General features: G+C 31.4%; 2 protein-coding genes and 1 non-coding gene across 4 annotated transcripts; 1 reads left to right on the top strand and 2 right to left on the bottom strand.

Annotated features, from left to right (window-relative positions):
• Positions 1–1,599: 1,599 nt before the first annotated feature.
• TRNAH-GUG (transfer RNA histidin (anticodon GUG)) lies at positions 1,600–1,671 on the top strand. Its single transcript has one exon. It is a non-coding gene; the product is annotated as a tRNA-His (tRNA).
• Positions 1,672–10,394: 8,723 nt separating this feature from the next.
• Positions 10,395–23,009, bottom strand: TpnC41C (Troponin C at 41C). Of its 2 annotated transcripts, XM_068773204.1 has the most exons (7): positions 22,998–23,009; positions 22,823–22,922; positions 13,656–13,685; positions 13,313–13,456; positions 12,957–13,076; positions 11,602–11,733; positions 10,395–10,463 (listed from the first exon to the last, which is right to left on the bottom strand). In XM_068773204.1, the coding sequence occupies exons 1-7, from the start codon at positions 22,998–23,000 to the stop codon at positions 10,429–10,431; spliced, it is 564 nt and encodes a 187-aa protein (XP_068629305.1). In that variant the 5' UTR covers positions 23,001–23,009; the 3' UTR covers positions 10,395–10,428. The 2 variants fall into 2 exon arrangements, with proteins under 2 accessions (XP_068629305.1, XP_068629306.1); XM_068773205.1 differs by lacking the exons at positions 22,823–22,922; positions 22,998–23,009 and adding an exon at positions 13,781–13,863 and having other exon boundaries at positions 13,656–13,683.
• Positions 21,126–22,763, bottom strand: LOC137930282 (uncharacterized). Its single transcript, XM_068773506.1, has one exon. It carries the CDS (start codon positions 22,761–22,763, stop codon positions 21,126–21,128), a length of 1,638 nt encoding a protein of 545 aa, XP_068629607.1.
• Positions 23,010–23,469: the final 460 nt, after the last annotated feature.

Genomic DNA, 23,469 nt, shown 5'->3' with positions numbered 1-23,469 from the left:
TATTGCGGGCTTATTCCGTTACTCTCGTCTACGGGTAATATTACGCTTTGTGATTTTTTTGGATTTTTTCTAATGTAAAAGGAAAGAAAACGAAATTATCATAAATAGAATCGTCAGAGCGAGTACGATATTATTCGCAGAAAAAATATTCGATATGTTTCCAGTAATGGGAATTACTTTCTAGTTTTGTAGTTTTTTATGAATATTTTTACAGTAAAATGGTATTACCATAATCTATTATAAAGAATCGATCACAAGTGAAGCCAATGTATGAAAAAAAAACCGCAAAAAACTATTGCAGTGAAAGAGTTGGCAGAAATGTACACATGAATAATATCGTATAGCAACCTTACTGATGACGGTTAATATCAAATTAGTCTCAAATAACATCGTAAAAGACATTACTCTCAAAAATGTTTAATTTTATTCAAGTAAAATCTATATTCCGTAATAACTCATATAATTTCCAGAATATATAAACAGAAATTGAGTACATGGATACAGAACAATTAGCTTTGGTTTGGTACATAAATTACCCTTGTAAGCTGAATTTAATGAAAGTTATTAAAGAAATTCGGTTTTTTGTTTCTTTTTTGTTTTTTCTTTCGTGTGGGGGCAACGATATATTATGTTATGTTATTGTTTTAAAGCGAATAAAGGAAAAATAAACAAAATGCAAAAACGTTTGATGACGATTTCAGTTATGCATTCAATGGTATATTCCTTGTGCAACTGTAGCTAAATGAAATAAGTAGATAAAATTGAAACAACAAAAAACCAATGTTTTTAAAACAGAAATGGAATCATGTAGGAAAAATAAAGAATTTCAACAACTGAATAAACCGCAGTAACAAGCCGTTATAAAAATACTGTTACTTTGGTCAGAGAGAAAAATGTTTACCTAAAGTATTCAAATTTAAAAGGCTTCTATTTTTCTTTCATTTAAACGATATCTTTTTTTTTCCAAAATTGTTGTTTCGAGTAATGAAAATTTATAAATATATACATATGTTCAGGATAATATACAATAAGCGACTAACTAAACAACCGAATTATTTACAAATTACAAAGCGAATTATTATCAAATTATTTACCGGATTATGTTTATCACAGTCAACTCGAAAAAGCTTCGGTATTTATTAAATTATTATCAGGTTCGTCTGTTTACTGCCCGACTGAGCATCGTATTCAAAGTTGCTTACCGATTATTCAAAATAAAGCGATATAGTTTTAATAGATCTATTATATAACAAAGATATTGCTAAAATTAAAAAAATACCTTAAAAAAGAATTTCTTTTCGCGGTTAAACCTACGGATGAATTTAAATAAAAGCTGCACACAGAAGAAATTTGATAATATCAATCTCAAATTTCTCTAGCATTTACCGATTACGATTGAAATTAAAATAAATATGTTAGACTTACGTATAAATTTTATAGTGATATTCAAAAAATAAATATTTTTGCTTATTTATTAGCAAAACTTGTAACAGCATATTAATTCGGAAAAATAACACTACTTTATATATTAAAAATTTTAGCATTTGAGGTATTCAATAACTATATATAAAATTAGTAAAACAATTACAAGCCTCAACAGCCGTGATCGTCTAGTGGTTAGGACCCTACGTTGTGGCCGTAGTAACCCAGGTTCGAATCCTGGTCACGGCAATGTGAAAACATTGTCACGGTGAGGAAAACCCTTTTTTTATAATTTATAAAATTATTAACTAAATTTTATTATTATATTTTAACAATATCTAAAATCAGTTCTTTGTATTTATGTACAATATATACGCGACATCAGATCACAACCAATATTACACCAGCGCCATCTTTTATCAGTTTCAATATTGTTATTAACGCCATCTATACAAAAGTTTAAGAACTATTTGGTATTTGACAAATGCCATTAGTGTTTATGTAGTTAACAGTTTTTAAATAATTTTCGTAAAAATTATGAAATGTATGTGAATATTATTATTTTGTGGTATATAATAAAAATAATGTAATGTCAAAAAGGAATAATTTTAAAATATTATAAATAAACTTGATGACAAATTTCACTACATTTCTGAATTGCGAATTGTTATATCTTTATAAAGGAAAGAGTATTTGTGGGATACGTCACCATTATTTAAAAACTTATCTTCATCATAGTAATTTCAGAATGGACGTCCACTGCTCGACACGGGCTTCCCGTATCCATTGTATTTCAACAAATTTAACGAGGTCGTTTGAGTTAAAGTGGACCCTTGTGTGGACATCCTGCTCTGCTCTTACTGGTCCGTGGCCTCCAGAACCCAAGGGCCGCAGCGGAAATCTGTTCTGCCTGCTATGTAGCCTGCTCACTGGTACTTCAGCTTGCTAATTCGGCGGGATAAATCGGTTATTTTCGTTTGTGTATGAATCTCCTTACTTGTAATTCGATCTCGTAGAGAAATTCCAAGTATGGCCCTTATCAGCCAAGAGTGAGATCCGATATTTCAGTGCCGTAAGTCGCTCGGTTTTTGTTAAGGTGATTTAATCATAATTAGTACCCACCAGTGACTATTATTTGAGTAAGTATGTATTTATTACCACATGTATAATTTCAAATCGGAAATATTTTTAAACTTTCTTGATTGTGTTGATATCATATATAATCGAAATTTAAAAGATGAAATATATTGTTTTGAGACTATCGCACAAATGGTCCCTCATAAATTACACACATGACTGATATTAGTCATTTGTTAAACTGTCGATAAGATCTAGATCCGACTATTAGCGCAAGGCGTGTCGTACTACGTTGCCAATGGTCGAAACAAGGGCGAGTAATTCTTACTATAAATAATCTAGTCAACGAATCAAGTGCTCCCTAAAAAAATATTTAATTTTTAGCGATGTTCTGTAAAATTATTTGTTAGTTACTTACGAATCATACTTGCCCATTGGCATTATACCTTCATCAGTTGCTAATAACAGATTATACTGATTACGCAATATGTAACGGAAAGTTACTATTTTATTAGTGGCATTTATATATTCCTATCATTTTACGTAATATAAACTTATATCGCGTACTTAACTTATATCTCGTTTTACTAACTACGCCTAGTCTTCCTCGGGCGTCCTGCCACTGTCAATTCCATTGAATTTCAAACGCTTAGCACAAAGATGTGACGCGTTGTGTTTATTTGAACCTACTTGCGTCATATGGTAAAATAATGGATCATATCACCAAAAATTTACCTTAGATAAATAATAATACCATCTAAAGATTGACATTTGAGATGTTCTTAATATTTATTGTACTATATTTATAATATTTATTGAAACTTATTTATTTTAAGTATATATGCTATATACATATGTATGTATGTTTACATGTGTATGTAATATATATGTATGTTTTGTACACGTTAACTACCCATTATTTATACTTCTACTGTTTCCATACTATGTTTGTCTTTAAGAGATTGCCTCGTGTGTAAAGACCGCCAGTGTACTTTTTGTGTTTATTATTATGAAACTATTTATATGTATTATAGCCTGTACAATTAAGAAGATTAAATTAAATAGTTGTCCTGAGTATGTTCAAAGAGGTATGGGAATTTATATGTGATGTGATGTGTGTTACAGGCGAGCTAAGGAAGGTTCCCTTATGTTAACCAAAACATTAATATTTGGTGTCCACGCTACTGGCCGTTTTATATATGTCCGACTCTCATTTTAAAAGCCATCTTGGTAAATATTACCAAATAAGTTTTACCATTTACAACAGTAGTTTAATTTACCATTGTACAATTGTTCCTCTATTCTTGTACAAAGGAATCTTATCCAAATAGCACCTTTTCGACGTAATTTATTACCGAAGTTTGTTTTAGAACAAATAACAAGAAAAGTTATGTACCTGGAACGATCTTTCTCGAGTCTTTTAGGGGTATTGGTAACACGAAAAATGTACGTTACTAAAAAAACAGACATCCACACATATATATAATATTGGACGTAGAATGAGATGGTTCATCCACTGAAACCTGAAAATCTTCTAGAACAACTGTTTACAGAACATTTGACTAGCTGTTTCAACTTGTATTATTTGTAAATATCTCCATTCGGTCCATTTTGCTCCTCTTTCATTTTTATTATAGCGTTCGAATACCAAATATAAAACGAATAAAATATCTACTTCCATGTATAAAGATGCATACAAATGTAGGATAAAGTGATAAATAAATATTAAATAATTTTGTTAGTTAATTAAGCCTCTTTCTTTTAAAAATATATCGGAAATAATTTATTGTTAATACATTGATTTACTTTATCAAGGTTAGAATTCAGATTAATTGCGTAAAGTCCTAAAACATGTCGGATTATTTATGTCTTTTGTCCTTTATGCAGTGGTTATATATTGAAGTCATTAGCTATAATCCTGAATCATCGAATTACATTTTTAATGGAAATACTCTCTTTAAACTGAAGGAAATTCGCGTACGGAACCAAGTGTGGTTATTAAATAATAGCTTGGTTAAACCGGAACACGTGTAATTACTCTTTGTACGAAACTGCATAACTGTACTTTGTAATCAGTGTAGTTCTTTGTGCTTGTTTCATTTCAATTAACGGGCGCGCACACCAAATACGTATCCATACATATTACTGGACTTTAAAGCGTGAAAGTTTTAGTTAGAAACGAAACATTCATGTGAGATGAAAGCTCCTGTTTAACCGAACGAGTAAATTTTTGAACAATATATTCTCGGTCTAAGTACGATATTAAACCATGTCTAGAAACACTGACAGATATTTCTTCAATAGACAAATCACACATGACGCTGTGACATTTTGGCGAGAGGCCACAATTTATTTGGATATTTTTTAACATTAATTTTGTAACTTTTCTAATGTTGGTGAAATATCAATAAAAATAGCGTTTAAATCGGCCACTTCACCTATTCGTCAAAATATCACTTCGTTGATTATACTAGTGAACAAAAAGCTGTAGACGAAATATTTGTCGGAATTATTATAGTCAAAGAACCATGTCAGACAAAAATAAATGTAGTATTTAGTGACAATCTTGTGTTCAAGTATTTTTTTCTTATTTGTGCTTAGTAATACAGATTTCTTACTATAATGTTTGTATTTTTTTACAAATCAGTTTTAAATGTCTTGCTTTCGATCATAGGCATCTTTAAGTGTTCTCGAAAACAATATGTCCTGCTATTCTCGGCTATGTTAATATTTTCTAATGTCTGTACTATTTTTGTCAGTTTTGCTTCTGACTTTAATAATCTTGTATTTAGCGATGCTACGTGTACTCTTCTTTTGTTCAATCGTCGTTGTTTCCCTGATAGCTTGAGGGAATTGGTAGAGAATCCCGCAGTGACCGGCCATATTGAGGCTTTTATCATCTCTGCTTAATGTTTAGCCTTTGTTGTGTTTTAATTTCTTTACCGGTGGCTGATAATTCCTGTCTTTTAAACTCCCAACTTTTATTAAACATAAATATAAATTGAAGTTAAATTAAAAAGTTTAAATGTTCGTAAGCCCTGACTGGCAAATTAAAATAGCTGTGGACCTTATGACGCGTTGAACAGATGCATTCAGGGACCTTAAGTTTATAGTGAGAAGACCACAGACGAATAACATCCACCCACCTTTTTAAGGTCGAGGAAATCTATGCAGTAGGTATAAAATTTTTATCTACATACAATCATTCATCGATATTTCGTTTCACACTTTTGTTTTTAACTAATATTTTTGTTCCATTTAGACATCATTTGATATCTAAATGTTATAAGTTTATTGTTAAGTACGAGATTGTGTTACCATTACTAACTCTCAAAAGCATCATACTACATATATACGAGTTATGTCAATATCCATTAAGTTTTATTTAGGTCTCGTTACTCCTTATTTATAATAAGACATTCTCGATAAAGATAGTAGTAATACATATTTTATTTCTTTTACAGGTCTATGTATATGTAGATACAGTTAAGCACTTAGATTTTCATCGTATTGAAGGAACTTCTCTTTTAAAATTTCATAATACCAGTTATGATAATTTAGTAATGACGTGAAACAGTAATATACGATTATAATACGAAAGATCACGATTAAGAAATTTACTACGCGCCAATACAGCTCATCAACGCAATGCTACGTTATCTCATTATTTATATTGTATCTATCACATGATATCTATTGGTCACGCCATAACTTGAAAAGTCTACCCATTTTATTGATATTTTTTATTATCTTTCCTATTACTTTAAAGCAGCTTCTAAAGGAAAAAAAAAGAACAGAAAACTTAAAAATGAACAACACTTAATGCTTTTGAATTTTCGCTGGTTTCACAATTCACGCTGCGCAAATTTATAATGTACTTTATAAACAGCTGCATCAGGTCAGTTTATCGGTAATTAATTTTTATATATTCAAAATAAATCAATAATAAAGTGATCGCTCTGGAATATTGCACTACTTTTTTTGTGAATGTGACAATCAACTACAAAGTACAAGTTTGTCGGAACAACTAGTCTTTTCATTCAACATGTCAAGTCGTAAATAGCTGAATTCAAACTATTGATGTTTTGAATTACTCGCTTCAGAAGACCGTTGATTGAAGCTATTGGTAAATTTCGCTAGTAATATACGAGAAGAAAATTTTATAGCATCGAAACTCATTTCTGCAGTTGATTCAAATCAATGTAGAAGAAATCAAGCGCTTGCTGCAGTGTATTTTATTTGAAGAAAGAATATAGTAGATTTTTAAAATGATAGCAATAAAATCGTAGTAAACTTTTGATCAGACTGTGAAGAAAATCTTATTTTTTTTGAAACGTTTATAGTTGGTGGTTATGTACTTAAAATTGTTTAGTCAATAGATCATTCAACCAACACTTAATATGTAAAATCAATAATCAAATATCATCATTATGTAAGCCCATAAATGCCCACTGCAAGGCATTTGTCTCCTCCAAAGATCGCCACGACGATTCTGCCGCCAAGATCAGAGACCTACCGCGACCTTGACAATGTATGCTGGTATACCACTAGAGAACATTTCGGCCGTAGACTGCAGGTGAACGGGCGATGAATAATTAATGTAGTTACAGCTAGTTATGACAGTTGTAGTAATCTTTTGATTAAATTAAATAAATAAAACTAAAAATCGACAGTTTACGGAATCCAGTATATATTGATTTTTTTTACAATATACACATTTGAGATCGAAGGACGTGTGGACGTTTATGACGTGACATTCGAGGTACGCGGGTCGAGCCGCACTGACTATCAACCGAATTCGGTGTGGTGCACAATACTTCTATAAGGCATAATCGTCAGAGTAATCATTTTGTGGACATTTGTTTTATTATAAGGATCGTTAGCCTAAGTTATTGTTGTTGTTACTTTAGCCTAAGTGTCTTTGTTGTACATTCACCTTCATTATTTCAATTTTTTTTTTGCTCACGTTCTTACATGGTACGATGTAAAAAGTAGGTTTCTTAATTTATCTCAATGATGCCCTAACAATGTACTTTTTAAGATACATAACATTTCGTGCAACCACTACCCCATCTCTATTTCAAATTGCTATCCTTAGGCTGTACGGACATTTGTTACGCTAACAATACCATACCTACACGGTTTATATGAAATAGTTTAGGCAAGACGTTTAGAATATCCTCCCAAATATAACCCCGTTCTCCGATAAATATATTTAAAGTAAAATATCAAACGAGTCTAAAAATAATTTGAATTTATACAGAGCTTTCGGTTACCTGATGAAAACTTTGAATATTTTTTTAAGGTACCTTTGTGGTTGGTTACCTGAATTGCGAAGGAGAGAAGTGCTTATAAAATTTATTTACTTTTCACGCCTGAATACATTTACTCACCTTTATGAACCTGATCTACGGTATAATAAACGTACATATTTACGGCGGATCGGAGTACAGTGGCTGTTATCCCGCATCATTTTAAGGGTGAACCCGTGTCTACTTTTTCGCGGTAGGTAAAGTTGACATTTTCAGAAATGTATACATACATAAAAAGGTTTAGTGCCCAAGTTAGTTTTTAGTACGTATGTAGTGTTTTATATTTATTATTTGAAAAATTTTTTTTTTACTTTCATCACGTTTTATTTTAGTTAGCGTTGTAATACATCCACACTGCTAAACTAAACTAGCTAGCTAAATTGTTTGTCGTGTCTTAAAGAAAAAAGTTATTGTTATTGGTAGCGAAATTGTAAAAAGTTAGTTAAAATTCGCCTGTTTTTATTAACTTCATTCAGAGTACCTTATATCTCCACTATGCCTGTTAATATATTTTGTTTGATAAAATGGCAAGATTTGTTAAAACAATCCAACAGATATTGTGCCATTCTAATAAAAAAAAACATTAATGTCGAAAGATACGTATCATAATTGAAATTACACGGTAAAAAATAGAATAAGTTTTTTATATATTTGTTTTATGAAATATCATTATTTTAAATAACATTTTGCGGTACACACATATATAACCTAAGTGAAACCTAATGATTAGCGGGTTGCTATAAAAGCGCTTATGATTTATTTATTTATCGTGTATACAAAACAAGATACAGACAAAGTAAAGTATTAAACAGTTTTTTTTTATAATAAGAAATCAATCTAGGATGCATCTATAACTATATATGTATACACAGCTAATATAAAAATGGGGTAAAAACACAACGTTTAATTTCTGCCTTACAATAAGGTTAAAGAACTGCGTAACAATATATGATTATTTAATGTGACGGTAAAACCCGCTTATTTAATTTACTAGTGCCAACTGAACTTTTAATGCTTTGATGCAATTTGCGCTCTCTGTAGTTTTAATTCTGCACCGCGGGCGGGTGCGGTGTCGGCGTTCGTTACATTCAGTTGGTTCTCGACTTGATTATATTTGCTTCTCGGCGGCGAGAAAATTTAACATACGTTTGTTCTATGAATAGCTTCTGAAGTTTCATAGATTCATATGTGTTGCATAATATACCCAAATCAATATTTAACGTATCCGTATGTTCGCCTAGTGATAAGGGAATGTGTCTATTTGTCATGAGTTCAATTTTTAACTGGCCACGTATTTACGGTGTGTTATACATACATAGTACACGGGGTGATTGTATATTGAAAGCTTTAATAGTATCGTACACCCTATACAAAAATCTATGGTTTTAAAGTTATTATATATCATATTAGTAGTGTTGTAAACAAAATCCCATTAGCCAGTAAAAAATACCAACTAATACAATGTTTGGCTTTTATTGTAAGTTTATATATTGTATAACTTACCTTTGTTCACAAGCGGTGAAAATCCACTGCGGTAGTGGAAATCGGGTCACTTTGTTTTTCTTATAGGTTTATATCTCTACAGTATAAATACTTATTAAATATACAATTCTCATCATTCATAAATCAGAGAAATTACGTCAACATTTTTAATAAACGATGCAAATGTGTTATACGTCACTAATATAATTTTAGTGACACAGGCGCCTAGGGTCCCAAGGTTCTGCAGTGGGCCTTTTGGCAATGTAAGGGGGTGACCCATGATCAGCAGTAGACATCCAATGGCTGAAATAATAATGATGAACAACACTCGTTACGAAAATACAACATATTTTTCTAGAATCAATTTATATTCAACTAATAGCAAGAACGTCTTTAGATAATATATCATACGTTGGTTTAAGCTAAAACTGTCTTTTTATTTGTGCCATAAGTGCTTTATTATTTATATCTAACCAAGTAGACTTGCATACAACGTTCGTCAAATCGCTCAATAATTAATTTTTAACAGTGTGGTTACAATATATGTGTTACTCTCACAATAATCAATTTTAAACAATTACGCGGTTTTACAATGCGGCTTAGCCGACTTATATCAATAAAAAGTCTCGCCAAATGTATTGCTAAGTACAAATATCGCTCAATAAAGTCGAAAGTCGGTAAAATAATAACAACAGTACTACTAAATAACTGTCCAGAACCGTAAAAAAATCGAGAACGCGCATTTATTATAACGTTATTAAAAAAAAAAAAACATCAGCTTCGGAAAACCATTGTACTGAAATGTCATCACAATAATTATACTAAAATCACAGACATAAATAAACGCTGCTCATTATTGAAGCATTTAATCAATAATTCGGGTTGACATTCAGACAGGGATGTAATTTATTTATTTTTCTATTGTTCTGCGACAGGCCAATAACTATTGTCAGCACGACAGTACGTCTGTCAGTGCATTTTGAAATACTTCTAAAAATAAAAAAAATAGGTGATATATTTAATTTGTTCAAATAAAAGTGTGCAGCTAAATTTACAATTTTATTAACAACAATTGTATTTTGGAACATTTTTGGTTATTATAAATTAAGTTCTCACTATAAAAGCCCTATTCTATTTAATCATCGCCTCCTGTCATCACCTCCATAAACTCTGAAACAATACAAAAATACAACTGTATACAATGCATTAAAGAAACGATATTTTGTAATAAATCTTTTATCATAGCTTGCATCTGTCAGCAAATAAAGGCCTTCTTGCATATGCAGTTTTCTGCTATCAACACCAATTTTTTTTCGACCGGTCCGACTAAACCTCGCTTTATAAAGTGCTAATGTTTATAATCTTTCTATCTTATTCTGTCTTATTTATTACAAATGCATTCAATAATTACATTATATTGTCTTCAGCTTTCGTAATATTATGTTCTGTTATTAATTACGAATATACTGTTGAAAAACTTAAGTGTAACCATATGTAGTATTTTTGGTGAACAGTGTAACAATATAATTCAATCGTTATAATGTGCTTTAAGTTTGTATACAGTATCGTGTACCATTATAATCCTGTTAAAACATAATTAAATTTACCAAATTCTAGTTTTGATACAATATCACGGTAAAACAAAAGGAAAAGAATCCACAAAGGAAGTTTATCGTCTCATCGTCATTACATATTGTATGTATCTTTATTGAAATACGGAGTTCTCTTTGACTCTGATATGGACTTTAGATAAAGTACTACTTTAACAATCAGACTTTAAGAACTTCTCACTGAGCTAGGTAATACTAAGGTTTGTTTTGTATGTATATATATATATATATATATATATTCTTAATAATTAGTAAAATGTTATGTTTATTTCACATGCGTCTCCTGGTACAAGTAATCAATTATCATTTTCAGCCATTACCATCATCAATATTTGTTCCATACATTTCCAATAGGATCAGTTGGAAAAGGCGTACATTCAACGTCTTCCGACGACTTTTAACAAGAACATCTGTCTACATTAACCGTGAATCAGCTATACTGCTCTTGCTGACCTGTGGTATTCACTCCACTTGAGTCATTATATCACTAACATTGTTTACTATCCGTTATAATCTCTCTCTAATAGCACATATATAAACCTGAGTGGTTTTCCCGATGTTATCTTTAAACAAATACAATTTGTGACCAAGAAAAAAGATTTAAATAAAAAAAAACTTTTGTGAGTAAAAAGCATGGATTTCATTAAAATTTATAAAACAATTATGTTTTCACAATTTTATATTTGTCAGATACATACCATCGAAGTCAACGGTACCAGAACCATCTGAATCAATTTCCTCGATCATCATATCCAATTCTTCCGCACTGATTTTATCGTCTAATTCTCTAAGGATTTCTCTGAGCACCGTTGTTGTGATATAACCGTTACCTATATGAGAAACGTTGAAAAATTATTGTAATTTATTTAACATTTATTTTAGTTCGATACGAGATTTTTTTTATTACATTGAATATATAGGGTGGGCCAAAAATTTTTGCAAATAGCAACACGACACACAAACAATAGTCGATTACAGGAGTGCCAACAGCGAAACGGAGCACATCTCGACGATGTGATTTCTAAAAAATAAATTTTAATAAATGATAATCACGGTAAATAAATCATAAACAAAATAGCATTTGTACTTTTATTTCTAACACATGTTTCAAAAGTGCAATAATTTTTGGCCCACCCTGTATTATTATTTCTAGCATTTATCTATATATATAAGTATATTGATAAATGCTACAAAAAAAGACAAGCTTGATGTAAAGCAGGCTTTTCTTTGGGTTTTTAAGTAAACGATATTATAATAATTTCTTTCGTGTCGCCGCAAAATTATCATGGAATAAGTATCATCGAACAGCCGTAGCTCAGTGTTAAAGGAATGTGACCTGTGATTGTAGGTCGCTGGTTTGATTCCCAGGATACAGTCCTACATATAATTCACACTTTATATTAATTATAAAGGATTGCCACTGCTCACAAACAAGTTTCAAGAGGATGCGCAGCGGCGTCCTCGACGTACCATTATACAATGTGATTGCTAGCCCGCCGGTCAATAATGGCGATTATGGTATATCGCTCCATAGATATCTTTGTAGGCAGACGACGACGAAGTATAAAAAAACACATGATGTGTAGGATTTAAAATGATGCATAATAAGGCTCAAGAAATAATTCGTATATTTACTGTAATAACAAAAAATCCTTTTTGAGCTTATTGAGGATTATAATCCTGATCTATAGATCAGGAAATGTTTATGACCCTCGATGCTTTATTTAAATTGTTTGATTTTAGTTTCTGTCAAATCTCTCAATATTCGTTCCTTTGATATATTATATAAGAGATTAAACGTGAAAAATAAAGATAATAAACATGTATATTTATATCAAATTTGTTACATTACAAAGTGATAAATAAGCATTTAAAATTTTACATCGCCGGTGTAAAGAAACGAAAAGCATGCAAAGCATTGCAATTCGATTGAAATAGGTATTTCAGTTTTTCTCATTGTATTCATTTAATGAGACATCATGCACAGTTGCTATTTACTCAAATACGCTAAATGAGAATAAAATTGTTATTTTTAAGCACAAATCGTTAGTACCTTCTTTGTCATATAATCGGAATGCTTCTTTTAATTCTTGTTGCATAGCCTCAGCGTCCTCTTCCACCATAAACCTTGAAGCTAGCGTAACGAATTCTTCAAATTCTAATTCACCAGAACCTGAAACATTAAGCCTTCAGTACATATAATCGCTTTAAATATTTATAAAAAAAAGATAATTATAATCAATTTACTGCTATATTATTTACGCTTTGCTTAAAGGTTCTACATATATTCTGACATATGCCTTAATATAAATAATAGTGCATGTTTGTAAATTTGTATGTTAAAAAATTATTGAGACTAAATTCAGACTTAAATGAAGTTTGAATAAGAAAACATATTGAAAGTCATACCGTCGACATCTACTTCATTGATGATTTCTTGAAGACTTTCATCGGAAACTTGGTGACCCAGCATGCCAAGGATTGTGCCAACCATCACAGTGCCTATGCAACCTCTCTTTTCTTGGTCAAAAGCTTCAAAAGCTTTCTTTAGAACTAAGTAAAATACAACGCGATTAATTAATAAAAGTAAATAAACGCACCAAATGTCATATTTATAAATAATGTTTAATTTTCTTGTTATGTTTTATTAAAGTGTACATAACGTATGTTTATTTATTCAAAATTAAAAACTCCGAAAAAACAAACACTTCATTTAACTAACTAAAAAAATAATGTAAATTTAAATACTTACTGTTGATTTGTTCTTTGTCAAGGTCTTCCTGAAATAAGCGTAATAAAAATAAACAATCAACTTTACATTTTTCAAATTTATAACCACCACAGCAAAACAAATACATCGATAAAATTATTTCTTACCATAGCGTCAACGGTAAACGGTCAACTTTGTAAAAGTTCTTTGATTCTAACTAACCGGGTAATTTATGCTCAAGCAAGTGGAAACACCTTTTTTCACTGAACGAACTAAACAACTAGTTGCGAACGACTGCATATGACACAAAGGTTGGCTCGGTTTCGCCTAGGGACAGATTTTTCCTACGTTTGGAGCTGTACAATCACCCTTGGCGTTACTAGCTTCTTTCATTTGTCAGTTATTAATTATTAACACGTGGCCATCGAATCGGAGTGATACGAACAAACAGGGCGGAATATTAATTCTGTTGTTAATTTATTGCTAACAAATTAATTACACCTTCAGTATTGGACAAATGCCATAGTCTTCCTATAGCAAAAATTCTAATTGATTTGCTAATATGTTACCAGACCGGAACTGACAACTAGATTTTAAATCTTAAGCTTATGAGAATTAGCTTACGATATTAATGTTAGCATATACCTCTGTATATAAATACAGTGAATTGTGAGTATCGAGAAAAGTGATGTTTCTTGTTAAAATTTATATAAATTTATTTTAAGTTTTTCTATTAGGCTTAGTATAACAAATTGACATATTATGATACATACGAAAATGTATATGATATGATATATAAACAACTTTCAAGAAAATAATATTGATGAGTTTATGTTTTAAATAGTTTGTTAAGACAATTAATATTTGAAACAAATATTTGCAATAGTTTTTGGTGGAAAAATATTCGTTAATATTATTTTGGTAAGAATATCACTGACAGATGTTTCTTGATCTGTATTTCAATATTAACTTCAAACGCAAATGACTACGTATGTTAATAATAATTGCAATGTATGGTGCGGTTTGATTAGTATATATATAGTTATGTATATATATATATATTTACATGTATATATATATGATTAGTATATGTATATATGTATTTGCAATCGCCAACCCGCCTGCCAAGCGTGGCGATTGTGATATATCCCTCCATAGATATCTTTGGGGGAGGTTTTCGCCTTATGGTGGGAGTCTATGAACTGAAACGACGTCGGCTTGAAGATTTACCTAATTTACACATCTTATTTATATATTTATGTTGGAATAGGCCTATATATACCAAAACATTTTTACACTCTATGTATTCTATTTATATTTTAGTAGTAATTCTACTCAGAACATTGTTCTTGACGATTGATTTGTTTAAAAAACATGTTTTTACTCACAATAACAGTCTCTAAATAAACAAGTGAATTGAGAATTTTTTATAACTGATTAATACATTTATCGATCAAAAAAATTTAATTTAATATGCATGACTTGTTACTTCTCGTTATTAAATTTCGCTAGAAAATAAAAGTTAGATAAAATCATCACGTTCATCAAAAACTAAAGTCCATCCAACTTAATTTATCCTCAATTAATATTCAAGGATCATGCCACTTAAGGACGCTTAAATTGCTTAAGGCTATAATCGATTGACTAAAATGGGTCTTCAATTTGGTAGATAAGTCACGTTTAGAAAGATTTTAATAAGTTTTCCGTAAATAAAGTGTATTTTATCTTAAGGCTCTAACTCCTTCGGTTTTAAATATAAAATGTTTAGATATATTGAAGGAAAGAATGTATGTAAATTACTAAAGACAAATTATTCAGCCTTCTTATTATATATCAACAAGACATGAGAATAAATCAGATGAAAATACCAAAAAATTAAGTTAAAAGAACGGTTTTATCACAATTGCGATTTTTCCAGACGACCATTGATAAAGATTTTCAAATAAAAAAAAGAGCGAGCGGATGTCGAGTACCCTTTCTTTAAAAGTCTGATAGTAATAAACGGTGAAATTTGATCATACTGGCAAGTCTTGTCAACCGATGGGACAAAATAAAATAACCAGGATTGAACTTGTTAGTCACTATTTATAGCTATTTAGTCGGCATTGAAACATATAGCTCCTTTTATGTTGATTACAACAGAAAATCACCCCCGTCGCAGTCGTCAGAATGTACATTACGAAGCAGCTATAAGATTTGCAGTTGTATCTCAAGAGGGTATAGCATCTCCGCAAACAACAGTAAAACATGGACGTGTCTGCCAGATACGTTTCAAATGTCGTTTCTTTGAAATGCAATAACTTTTCTCGTTCAAAAGTGGCACAAAGTTTGAATTTTTATTTTTGTGCGTCAATTTACAAACGTGTCATTATTTAGAAATGTATGTATATTTTTTAATACTAGCACCAGTCAATTAGGACTCATTCTAAAAGTAGACTTCACTGTTGCAATAATTGGTAAGGTAGGAAAAATATGATGTAGAAAAAGTTATTACACGGAATGATTGGTTATTGGTATATTAGTTAGCAAGCTAGCATGAGTATATCATTTGTCAGCAAAAAGCCACACCTATTTTCAATAAATATAATACAGTGATCAGTCTGAAATTTGTTACATTTATGTTTATTTTTTCTATTGGATTGCGACAACCGAAAGAGGCATTTCTTAAGAGTTTGTTACGTAACGGTTCATCCACAATTTTATTCACAATTCTATATCCGGTATGGACCGAGTGTAAATTCGTTCCTCAATGAGATTTCACACCCTACGGCCAGGGCCCAGACGATCTATAAGGAATCCAAAAAAGATTAACCCCGCTGAAAGCAGTGTACGTAAACATCTATGACTTTCGATACGAAAAAGAGTGGTCTCACTTGGACTTCCAAGAGCGATCACTCATGAAATTTCAAAAAAGGAACTTAGGTTCTATACTTTTAAAATTCAAATCGTTTAAGAACTGAAAGAAAATGACTTTGTTTCACGCAAAAGTTTTTGTTAAACTATGCTAGAGCGCAACACCTTTGACTCAAGCATCAAAATCTACGATATTTCCCCAGGATAACTGTTTGGTGTGCCTTATCTACAAATGCGATGAATGTTAATAATGGAAATTATCGATTCATAATTACGGATTTCCTTTGGTCTAACTGAACATCTCACCGTGGTGATATCTCGTGACTAGCGAAGTCAACCGACTCCGATGGATTTTTTATGAAGTTATACCGCAAAAAGAGAGTTTTCCATAATAATCACTGAACTCTTGTAAATTTAAAAGAAAACATTTAATGACATATTAATTCAATTGAACCAAGTTTACTGCAATATGTGGCGCGGAAAACAAGGTTTCGTTTGGAGGAGTGTGTGCTTCTTGGCGGAAGACATTCGGATAATATAATTTTTAAAAAATAAAATCGTAGGTAAAAAAACTAGGTATTTATTACAAAATTTTTATTTATGTTTGCTATCGTCTCTCTAATAAAAATTAACAGTGATGGGTTTTTCTGTATTCTCTGAAGTCATCATATGTTGCGGTATCTGTTTAATATTATGTACAGGATTTTTATTGCTATATAATATAACAAAACATACTTTTAGTTCACCTAAAGTAGGGTATAATCTTCAAGCAAACTGTTTCATGTTACCACTAGCCTTAATCCTTTTCAATTTTAATACTAAAGCGAGTTTGCAAACTAGTTTGCGGTAAACTGCAGAGATCAAAGGACGCGAATCAAAAGAGGTGCGATGCACCATTCCATACAAAGGGTTTTGGAACGATCTCCTTTTTGCATTAAAGGTGACAAAGTGCCTTAAGACATAGACAACATTAACATTTTTTAAAGAAAACTTTGATAGATTTGAAAAAATGAACTTCTCTTAAGATTAAAAATTCGCTAGATCTCACATTTCAGCAATCTAATCTGGACCACGTACTATGCGGAGGATATCGGCAATAACATAACGAGTCAGCCCGCCTTAAAATTTTAAAGTCGATTAAAAACCTACCGGCTCCATTGGAATCAAGGTCGGTTCGTGTTTCACAGTAGTTAGCGCTAGCATTAGATAATTCTACATAGAAGTATTATTGGAGTTTTTACCGCCACCTCTTCCAATGCTCATGCTTTCCGAAATGATAGTAAAGTTTGCCAGGTAATAGCAACCGACCGTACCAAGACTCGGTACCCTCGGGCGCCCCTGAATCGGAATGCTAATGTAATATGCTGCGTGTATTTTCGACGGTGATAGGCAAATCCAAGGATATGAAGTATCCGCCTAAGCGATCCAAAAGCTCGACGGCCTCCAAATTCGGTAAAAATGCAGTATTTGGCGGCCCGAGACAGGGCTCCCTAGCGACCCATCGAGTTTCGATATCTTAATTGTGGTTTAAGGCTAAGCGTCCTTTGCGCCCTGCCCCGCCGAACCCATAAAATCTACAAACGCCACTTAGGTCGCAATTTAAGCGAAGTGAAAAGAAAAATCTGCCTACAGTAGTGAGTGTAATAAAGTAATTATACACAGGCATATATATATGTATATATAAGTGCGTGTGTGTGTGTGTGTAAGACGGTGTGGCGTTCTGTTTGAAGATACCAAGTCATTTAGCATAGTTCTGGTAGAAAATTTTTAGTTTCTAAGGCTCTGTTTTAGTATCGTATATAGATTTCTTGAATAAAGTCTTTATGTATCACTTCCTTACACTTCTCCGTTTAAAAGTACATTATTTAAACTTGGCAAGATACATGACGCAAATGTATTGCTACGTCCACAACCAATTAACGTTTTATCTAATCGCAGAATCATATTTGCGGACGCACTGTAATAAATATGACTAATGTGAGTAAATAAACACGCTAACATTTATTCCGTACAAACAATTTTGTTTTAACAAAACGAAATTGAGGCATTCCGGTGACGTAATTTTAAATTTGATCTGGCTCTTACATGAATTTATAATAACATTAAATTCGACTTATGAAAAATCAACGTATCGTATGGTAAGTATGGAAGCAAATAGTACGTTGACCTTACCACGTGTAATATGCCTTGTAGCAATAAAGTACTTAGTGTTAGCAAGCAAAGAAATTCTTTTTTCTTAGAAACATGACATCTCAACATGTCATTGCTTTGGTTAAACTTTTTTTAATTGCTTCACCGCCAATAACCAGAACAACTTATTGTCGCATTCTTATGGACAGAAAAAGAGGTCACATTAATAAACGAATAACCGATTTCCTAGATAAAAACTAAGAATAAAATAGTAAAATAACGTAGAATTTTGATTACGAACTTGATTTTTATGTAGATGTTTATTAGAAGACAATAAATGACAAAAGTATGCCAACAATCGCAATTATTCAAAGTACGTTGGTGATATATAGTATAATATTTACTTTTTTTTCTACAATATGCAAACAATGTATTGTACCATTTTTGTATTTTCTATTAAACATATTCATATTAAACAATGATTGCTTAGGGGTGTATAAGTTTTAAAATGGAAAATGAATAGCTCATTTGATTTTCATTAATGTATGATACAAACTATCTGAAAATCGATGATTTCAGAAATATTATAAAACATACTGACGACAAGAAAAAGTTTTAACAAAATTCAGATTACTACGTATTAAAATTAATTATTGTCAACTAACTGCCTTTGCTGACTCTGTACTGCCAAAAGTTACTGGTTTGTCGTATTTAAATAGAAAAAAAAATGTGACATATCCTGTGTGATCATTTTATAAAGGTTGATTGGAAAAAGTAAAGCCCTACGGCTTTACAGTAAAGCCCTAAGGCTTTACTTATTCCAATAGATACTACAACACATACAATAGAACTTTGGTTGGCAAATGAGTAATTCATCCACTCATTTAAAGTTAAAGTTGTAAACGCTAAGGTATAAATAAAAAATTGTTCTTAATAAATCGGTTAAATACATTGACAATAATTATAATTTTAAACATCTCAGTAAACTGTTTAATATTTTTCAAAATCAAAAATATTTGATATTTATTTCAATGTCACACACACACATACACATACACACGATCTCTATAGTACTATTATTATAAAATGTTCTACAATTAAAATTATTATAATACATAATAATTTGCTGTAGAATTAAATAACAGCTGTCAGACGTGGCAGTGTCACTGCCAAGTGTTCGTGTATCCACCGGAAAACCGAGCACTGCCAATGCGATTGTAGTTCGTTTCCATCTATTGTTGGCGCCAGAGATTTTTATTTCACGTCAACTATTTCGCAATGTTAGCTCCTATATGAAAGCAACGCCCAAACAGAATTATCTTACGTAAGAGCTATTTGCACAACTTTACGTACCATTTGTGTGTAATAAAAAAGAAATTACTATGAATCAGACTTAAAAACATTTTCTTGTACTACATCTTAAAACAACTTGGGCGGTATTTCACACTTCTGAGAATAACGCTATAAAATTACAATTCATTGCTGATTTGACAAGTCACATAGATACACATACACAGTCACACACTAACAATCATTAACGGCAATGGAATACAATTAAGTGTGCTGTGAATAATGTAATGTTATTAAAAGTCTTAAGTTTTAAGATGGCAAGCAAAAGTTCTGTATTTATCAAGAATTTTTGTTTTAAAACTATGGCTAGAAACCAGTCCAAAAAGATAGGTCATATTATGAAGTCACATATAATTAGATGGGCACCTTCTTGGCACAAATATTTTTGTTAAAAAAATGATAAGGTGTGCAATATTTCAAGATTATAGGGGAAATTACTACTATTCAAATAATTAAAACATTTTTTGAATAATGATTTTATTTAAGCAACCCTCAAAATACAATAATAAGATTAGAAATTATTGTCAAATAGGTTCATTATATAAATTTAATATTAGACTGCAACTTATAGCTGTTTTAACTGTAGTTAAATGTAGTTCAAGTGTCCAACTGTTAGGACAAAGCCTGTCTTAGTCCACGTCGACGCGTCTCAAACAGCTGTTCTAAATTTATATGCTACAAGGGCCGAGCTCTGTGCGACAATGGAGTATAACGACCGGGCTTTATGACTGTCATATAAGCAACTGATGCGTCATGTTCAATTGTATTGACGTAATTTTTTTTACCAATTATTAAATTACACTTATCGTACTTAACTACGATTACACACAATAGAAAACAAGAGTAAAAACTTTAAATAGTTATAACATGAACTTTGTTAATGAATATATTACATTACATAAATTCAATTTATTAAGATTTTCAGTTATTTAACATGTAAATTAACTTTCAAGAAAAGCAAACATATTTTTCTTCATCATGGCCTTAATCACGGCACTTACCTCTGATCTGATCTGACTTTTACCTATGGTGTATCAAACATTAATTGGAAGCAAATGAGGCAAGAGATAATACATTCACTCCTTTAACCACCTATCACCAATCATGCTGTATAATGAACGATCAGAGCTACATTTTTCAAAAGACAAACATTAAAACAAAATTTAAATTAATCGCATCTTAATTAACAGTATCATATACGGGTTCCTTGCAGTCCAGTTGAATATATGGCAAGGAATCTGCTTCGTATATCCAAGAAAATTTGGAAGCATTGGAATCATGTGAACATATCGTCAAATCTTTTTCCAAATGGTGCCTTAAACGCCACTGAGCAAGCTGTTCGTCGCTCGGTTGTATAGCTGAAATGTAACTAGGATTGCTATTGGTGCTTCTTGTAGAATTCATTCTGGTGAATTTCCAAGGTGTATTGTTAACGCACGGAGACACTATAAAAATATTATGATTAGTAAAATTTGTGTCATTTAACATGTTATTTCTAAATGGTACTTGAGGTGGAAGTACTAATGCGTCAACTTGTTTATGTTTCACAAAAACTATCCTCTTGCTTCCTTTTAAAAGCCCAGGATGTTTACGTATTAAGCCATAAACTCCCAGAGCTCCGCACGATAGGCAAATAAAAGCTGTTAATACACATAACAAGAAAGCATAGTGACGTCGAAATGAATATCCAGATTTCGATAGATTAAAAATCACGCAGTCTTCACTATACACTGTTCCATTATTTATTCTACAAAATGTATAATCGTTGTTATCTTTTATATCGTAGACCCTTAAAACTTTCGGTAAATTAGGAACGCAATATATTTCTTGTGGACACTCCGATTGATACCAAAGCAGGCCAGAGTTAGATGGTCCGTAAGAAGCTATTTCAATAACTGAATAAGGTTTACTTTTTGAATAAAACACAGGTTTCAGCCATTGATTATTTGAATGAAATGCGTCATTTCCTTCGTTTAAGACCACAGGTATTAATTCGAAATTTTGAATTCTATTACCTATGCAACGGTATTCCACGTATTGTAATTTTTGTGGCATGTAAACATCGTCTTTATTACTACCACCACACATCAATTCATTTTTTATATCCACGGTTTGGTTATTTCTGAAGTGGAAGCTTTGATCAAATTTTACATCTGTAATTACTTCTGTTTGTGTTTCGTTATTTAAACAGTAAGTGTCAAATTCAGAAAATGTTAAACCTCTTATTTCAAGCGGGTAATAACAAGATGGTTCTACGATTAATAAATCCTGAGTATGTAATTGTCTCAAATCCATTAGCGAACATTCACAAAACCATGGATTATCTTGTAAGTTTATACGAGGTTTGTGGTTTAATGATAATATGACATTGAATAAGCCAACCGGAATTTGATGAATATAATTATTATTCAAAAACAATATTTCTATACTTTTCAGATGATCCAAAGTACCGACGGCTAGGGAAGATATTTTACATGAATTCAAATATAATATTTTGCAATTTTGTAACTGAGCAAAGCTTTTTGCGTTCAAAATATCGAAGAAATCGTTTCTGGAAAAGTCAATTGCGGTTAGTTTAACTGGATTTGCCGATCCGGTCACATTAATGGGATCCCAAACATTTATTGCTTTTATATCTAACGTTCTTAACGTGTCATCGATTATTTTTAAAGCACCTGAATGAATATTCACAAGTTTGATGTTTTTCAAGATAAGTTCTCGAAGGTTCGAGAGTCCTATGAACGTTTCGGGTAGCCATGTTGTTAAAGTTACATCTTCAAGAATTAGATTTTCGACGTTAGCAGCAAACGGGCTCATGAATGCATGTGGCGGAATATGTTTTAGATTTCCTCCTATTATAGATAGTGTTCGAATTTTTGATCGCATTCTAAACAGCCAATTTAACGGCAACGATGAATTTGCAAACATAGGGTTGTTAAGTGTTATTAATATTCTCTTGCAATTGGAGCCAATTTCCTGCAATAATTTTTTTTAATTACTTTTTATTTCAGATAGTATATTAATTTTTTTTAAATAAATAACAGTATATACCATTGCAGTGTTAATTATAACATCTTCGTAAGCAGTGTAGAACGGGGCACCATCGCATTCAACTCTGCAACCGTTTGCCTCACATCGACTATCCGGGTCTGGGTTATTGTTTGGATTTCGGTATGCCATATGGACTATTAGAACGAAGCTTATAACCGTTATTACACCAAATATAATTTGTACCACCAGACGTAACCATCCTCTGCTGCAGGATGTATTTCTATTACAAAAAAAAATGTTTATATTTTAAAAGTAATAGAGATATTTATGTAAACATGCATAGTACTGACGCTGTTGAAATTAGAAAGAAAATATATCAACTGAATATCAGACGAATTAAATCAGGGCCTAATTATATTGACATCTTTGAAACGTAGAAATTCCTCGTCCATTTGGAATAGCTACGATAATAAAAGTTATCGATGATAAATATACAAGAATACTTTAATTTACTAGTCCATAAAACTAAAAA

Source organism: Battus philenor, unplaced genomic scaffold (assembly GCF_028537555.1).
Source record: "Battus philenor isolate CCGP_79_NKW_IND1 unplaced genomic scaffold, ilBatPhil1.0.hap1 SCAF_6, whole genome shotgun sequence".
NCBI classification, from domain to species: Eukaryota; Metazoa; Arthropoda; class Insecta; order Lepidoptera; family Papilionidae; genus Battus; species Battus philenor.
This window is presented reverse-complemented; position numbering and strand designations above follow the sequence as displayed.